General features: G+C 37.7%; 1 protein-coding gene across 1 annotated transcript; it reads right to left on the bottom strand.

Annotated features, from left to right (window-relative positions):
• Positions 1 to 2,616: 2,616 nt before the first annotated feature.
• LOC122085539 (BON1-associated protein 2-like) lies at positions 2,617 to 3,372 on the bottom strand. The gene has a single exon (XM_042654015.1). It carries the CDS (start codon positions 3,330 to 3,332, stop codon positions 2,751 to 2,753), a length of 582 nt encoding a protein of 193 aa, XP_042509949.1. The 5' UTR covers positions 3,333 to 3,372; the 3' UTR covers positions 2,617 to 2,750.
• Between the last annotated feature and the right edge of the window lie 3,008 nt (positions 3,373 to 6,380).

The following is a 6,380-nucleotide window of genomic DNA, read 5'->3' as shown; positions in this document are numbered from 1 at the left end:
TTTTTTTTTTTTTTTTTTTTTTTTTCTTTTTTTTTTTTTATCCAAATAGTCTATTCCATCTCAAAGTTTGGACAGTACAATGTAATGCTAATAGCACTAGTACACATGCATTGACATACATGAGATATGTGGCAAAGCAAAGGGTATATTTGAATGAATAAAACTCTAAAAACACAAGGCTAATCCAAACCCTATTCTCTTTGTCGAATGGTTGGAATTGACATATAATTTGTCTATACTGCAAAATAGATGTCTTTGACATTTGAAAAAATAACAAATCTTTGTGACAGTAATAGCTCACCTAAAATATTTTATAAAAGGAAAATTATTATTTGTGTTTTATATTATATATATATATATATATATATCTCGTATCCAACTTTTGTATCTCCTATCGGTAAAATATTTTTCAGTGGAAGAGTCTTTGACACAATAGTTGAGTTAGTTTATTGCAACCTATTGACCATAGATTTGAAATTTAAAAACTCTCACACTCTGGTAAAAAAAAGAAAAAGGGATAAAGTTGCATACATTTGTTCCGCCCACTCTCATTATTGATAATTCCAAATATAGCCTATGAAATATTTTCATGCAGCCCAAGGGCAAAAAAATATATACAGAAAACAGATCACTCCGTGGAGTGGATCAGTGGAGTTGGACTGGACTTGTCCACCATTGATAACCAACGGGAGCACATGCCCCATGGCCCATGCAACTCAATTGTCCCAATTGGACCAGACAGGATTGAAGGGCAAAAGTCCAACCGTCTCAATTCCAGAGTTCATGACTCATGCCGATGGTCCATTTGTCGAATTAACTAAGTCTGTAATCTGCCACGTGGCTAAAATGCATCCTATGTTCTGCAAAAAATATCCATATTCCATACATTTCCCTATCTCAACACATTGCAAACAAGAATTAGGTTTGTACTTTGTGAGATAATTTTTATTTCTATTTTTCTATTCTATTTTTTAACCGAGGATGAAAAATAAAAAGGAGGATATAATAATAATAAATCAGACAATGGTGGATTCATTCAATTTCAATTCCTAGCTCACGTGCCAAAGTTTTTTAACAATAAACCATAAATGGCAACAAACTCAACAAAAGCAAGGTTGAGAATTTGGCTCCTTTTTGGGGGGAACTCTTGTAGAAACGCAACCCTAAAACAATGCAGAAGATGATGGAAAATTAGAACAAACAATGCTCACAGATTTACGAGGTTCGGCAAGGTTGCCTACATCCTCGGTGAGATGAGATCCTGCTTCACTATCAATGGAGAATAGGGTTACAGAGCTCGTCTCTTATACCTCTCAATATTGCTTGCATTACAGAGAATGAAACCATTGCTACAAATATATAGCGAAAACCCCTAATCCAAAAAGTACACAATTGCCCTCAAATATAAAATTCGAGCGGGGGGTTGCGCCCCCTACACCCCCTGCTATGCAAGGGATATAGAGCATCCTCCCCCCCTTGCAACCCCCACGGTGGGCTAACTGCCTAGTGGGATCGCCGTCCTGCCTATCGAGGCGCTGCACCAGTACTCCCTAGATTAAACTGTGACAGAATACAAGACATCATACACCAACAACTCTTGACCTCCGTCTCTGGTCATTCTTGTCCATGCATGTTTGATTTTACTAGGGTTTCATCCAAAAGCAATGGTCTCCAAGAGATATGAATAGAATGATATGAAGGTTTATAAGAACTTGAACACATTCTTCTTGACAACTAGCTTGTATTTTCTTTCCACCCAGGGGAAGATAAAGGAAGGGAAACATCAATCCTATGTGCCTCAGAAATGAACATGCAGGAGTTTTTAACCCCAAGGGGGTAGCCGAGTGGTAAGGGACCTCGCCTCAGGAAATATATGGTTTTGAGTTCGACTCCTCTTACCTCCTTAAGACACTTCACACGGGATGTCTGGTGCTCTTCATTGCTTTCGATGAAGTTGAATGGTTTTTATTCAACCCCGGTATGACCTAGTCCATGCAATTGCCCCAATATGACCTAGTCCATGAGGTTGTGGAGTCAATATAGGCCTGCGGGACTAATCAAGCCGAAGGCCTAGATACCTGTCGTCAACAAAAAAAATCCGGGACACAAAACAGAAATGTACATAAACGTAGTGTAGTAACCATGGCTTTGCAATTTGAGCTGATCACCAATTGTGGGACCTACAGGCAACGCGCAAGAAAGAGGCCATCCCGAATAACTTTTAAATTCCAACAAATGGTAATAGAATTGGGTTGTGATAACTTTAGTGTGCCTCTGACGTCCTAGAAGACTAGAAGGGCCTCGACTATGATTTTTTTTTTTATGTCATTGAAATTTCACATAAAATTGGCTTTTTTTATATGTCATCTATGGTTGACGGTATATTATTTTTTTTTCTTGTATTGAAACGATTCATAGTATAGTGGCAAGATCGCTATTATGATTTAGGAATTAACATGTTTTAAATTTCGTGAGATTTCACCATAATGAAATGGAAGAACATTTAAAAATTTCGTAAAAAAATTAAATTTATTCCCTTCTTTCCCTTCTTTCCAATTATTTTTAGATCCCATTATTTTTCTACAATGAGATTTAATACATGTGACACTTGAAATACAAGGTAATGAAAGAATAACAAATATCAATTCACTTGAAAAAGAATGGTCGACCATACATGGATATCACTTGCCACTTATGTTTGGGTTTTTGTTTTTTCCCGGTAGTCCAACTGATACGTGACTTTAACAATATCACATCCCATATCCAAGCCCATACCCATGAGCGTAGGGCACTGGAACACCAATGGCTGTTCCACTTCCGCTTCCACTAGCAAGATTCTTGTGATTCTCATGAGCTGCTCCTGAAGCCAATACACCTAACGATGGCACCAGACCAAAACATTCTCGTCCCGGTCCGACCGTCTTCATAGAGAAGTTAATAATACCGTTACGTTTACCTTTCCGATCCCTCAACCGGTAACTGAGAAAATGCAAGAATTGAGGCGGCATATAATCCCCTATAAACTCCGATACCGAAATCCTAGCCGTTCCCACAGTCCTCACCCCTGTAGAGGTCTTGCATTGAACCTCTACAGTAATGAAGTAAGCCGAGTTAGGCAAAGGCAGTGGCTCTAGCTTTTGATTCCATGATGGGTAGCTCCCTCCTTCGCTGTCCATCCTTGTCACTACTTCTTGGTTGTGTGAGTCAGTTCTTACGGTCACGAATGCATTCTTCTTCACCGCTCGTCCGTTGAGACGTAAATCCTCCGCAGAGATAATGGTAATCTCTAAAGAACGCGATGATGAGGTTGATGCGGTTGATGCCTTCTCCATGTTTGATTAAATGCTCCTTAATTCTTAGGCTCTATTGGAGTATGGATATATATAACCACTGCGAGAGGCGGAGGAAGACTGGGAGAAGGCAGAGAGAAGGAACGAAGAAGACAAGAAGATGAGGAGTTATAGGAGACCTTCAAATAAGGCATGAATGGTGGTGCTTCGGGGAACGTGTAGGAAATTAGGGTAGCCCTTCGTGGAAGAAGACGATATTCAAAATTCAATTATATCCACTTTTAAAAGCTGATCTGGAACTTCATTGTAAGTTGATGGATCACCCACCTCACCCACATCGGATGGTTGAAATTGGTCAACGCATGAATTCTCGTGGAGAATGCGTCGTCCGTTCTAGTCAATTTTGAAGCGTCATAACACGTGAAAGTTGTCTGCGGGAATCGGTCTTACCGTCTTACACGCCACTCGTACCAGGATCCAGGAAGGAGTCACGATGGAGACCGTGAATCGCACTGGCTTGCGGTTTCTATTTGAAGCATAATTTAAAAATAAATAAATAAACGAAACGGTCAGTATCGGCCAGATTGGGATGGTATTAATTTGGATCGATCTCCATGGATTTAGTTCTTGGTATTGATATTGAAGAGGATTGATGTGTATGAGTCACTTTTGTTCTTTGTTTTTCAAAAGAATTTGTTTTTTTTTTTTACCTTAGGAATGATACGGAAATCGATCAAGGATTATAAATCAATCTCAGCCGATAGCAATATGATATGATTGATACGATACCAATACTTGAAACCATGTCGATCCCTGATCCTGATCCTTATGTATGATTCAAGACTAAGATCATAATAAAAATCATTTAAAAATATTAAGAATAGATATGTCCAATATGGATTGATCTAGACAGATCCAAAATAGTGTTGACCTTGAGTCCTTGACCGTTCCCATAGACGTTCCTTTTTCTTCCTTTCTTTTTTTTGGGTTAAAATTTCATAGTCATTCCAAGCAAATGCTAGGAAATGAATGACTTATGTCACATGGATGTGTGAATTGTATTTTATATGTTCCATCTCTTTTTATCAATCTCCCTTGTCTCTCTAGTGTGTAGAGATTATGTTTAAGATATTGGAGTACTAATCTCTATCTCAATCCAGATCAGTCTACAACGGACAAAAATATCCTTGAATGCTATTAGAAAAATCTCTTTTTTTTTTTCATATATATTATCCTTCATTCATACCAATCTAGAGATATTGTATGGGCCTAGAATTGGAAATGGACAAGGTCAATACTGATCCAATCTGACCGATTCAGCCAATCCTTTCCGATTCTTCTAACCGTTCCGGATACTGGTCTCTTTAGGTTCAAGGTTCATAACCCAAAAAAATAAAAAAAACACTGGTCAATAGCGTAACTTTAAGGGATTGGAAACACTCTTCTTAAAGGTTTGTTGTTTGTTGGGAGAACGTTTGAATGAATTGTTTTCATATATAAGTACGTACTTTATATGATAAAACAAGTTTCAAAATTATAACATGTGTATATCCCTTTGTTTTTGTTCTAATTTTTGTACTTTTATTTTAACTTTTAGGTTTTGAGTTCAAAAGTTTTGGAGAGAAGTTTTGAATAAAAATTTAAAATCGAAGCAAAAATCAAAGTTTTGTACTAAAGACCAAAGTATTGCATGGAGCATCCATACATAAGTATATGAACATCTATATATACAGAATATATGTTATGGCAATACTCTCTCTCTCTCTCTCTCCCCCTTTTATGTTTTGACTGTTGCATACAAACAATGTTACAAAATCATATTTAGTAAGTCTAGCTTTTTTCTCCCAAAAGATCAAAGTCTGTAAAACACAGAAATCCCTGATTATACTATTGTAGGGGCGTTTTAGACCTTAAGTAGAGTATCTTCTTCTAATACGACTCAACATGTTTTAGTTTGTACGTTGGCTTTAACATCAGTGCGGGTCTCAATAGTTCATCTTCTGCAATCCAAAAATACTTCTCATATGAACAGTGGTCTTATATTTCTAGCTTCTAGTTTGATCTATATTTGTTGCATTGTTCGTTTGCTTCTTTTAGTAAGTAACATAGCATAAATTTAAGGATTGATTTTTCTATCATTTGTAAAGAAGGAATAAGTCCTTTATAATTGTTGAAGTGACCATGTGATTGGATTCCTATGTCATTGCTAACTCCAAATTTGTTAGGCTGAAGATAGGTCTAAAGTTCGAGTATCTTAATAATAATAATAATAATAATAATAATAATAATAATAATAATAATACAAAAAGTGTGAATACAACATGGTCTGAGCTATTTGGTATCGGATTATGATTATAGCAAAAAAAAAAAGGTGTGAATCCACTGTATGAGGGTGCCAGCAAATGCCATACTCATCATCCCATTAAAAAAAGGGTAATTTACAGCGCCACCCCTTGGAGAATGCCATTATTATAGGGACACCCCCTCTCTTTCACCAAATTAAACTCAGACCCCCTACCGTCAGTCTCTGTTAAGTGATGCTATGAAATGACATTTTAACCCTTATAAGTAAAACACCCTTATCTTATTATCCCAAAAATACCCCTCTCTTCACACGTATACCGTTTCATTATCTCTGTATCACTCTCTCTCCATGGCCGAGGTGAAGGAATCTCTGTTGTTGCTACCGCCGTAGTCGCCGGAAGGGGGTTCGTAGCCGCTAATCTGAAAAGCCTTGAGGAACGCCGGAAGGCTTGTGATGAAATCCGCCGTCGTCGCCTTTGCCGGAAGGGTTGTGATGAAATCAATTTGGAGATTGCAAGTATCGATCTTGCCATAACCCCATGTCTTTAGAAGCTCCGCCGTGATTCCTTCCATGTCGCCATCTATCACCGCTTCCGCTGCTCTTCACGGAGATCGATCGCCGCTGCTCTTCACGGAAAGAATTTTTTTTTACCTTTATTTCTCTTGCAACCAATAGAAATATAGAACCTATACGTTAACTTTGAGCAGAGGACAGAAAAATTAGATAGAAAAACAGAGAGAGAGAGAGAGAGAGAGAGAGAGAGAGAGAGAGAGGAAAAAAAAAAA

The sequence above is a fragment of the Macadamia integrifolia genome, chromosome 8 (assembly GCF_013358625.1).
Source record: "Macadamia integrifolia cultivar HAES 741 chromosome 8, SCU_Mint_v3, whole genome shotgun sequence".
NCBI lineage: Eukaryota > Viridiplantae > Streptophyta > Magnoliopsida > Proteales > Proteaceae > Macadamia > Macadamia integrifolia.
Note: the sequence above shows the minus strand (reverse complement) of the source record. Positions and strands in the feature narration are given on the sequence as shown.

Excerpts from the sequence above, each read along its gene's own strand:
- LOC122085539 (XM_042654015.1), bottom strand. The coding sequence starts at position 3,332 with ATGGAGAAGGCATCAACCGCATCAACCTCATCATCGCGTTCTTTAGAG.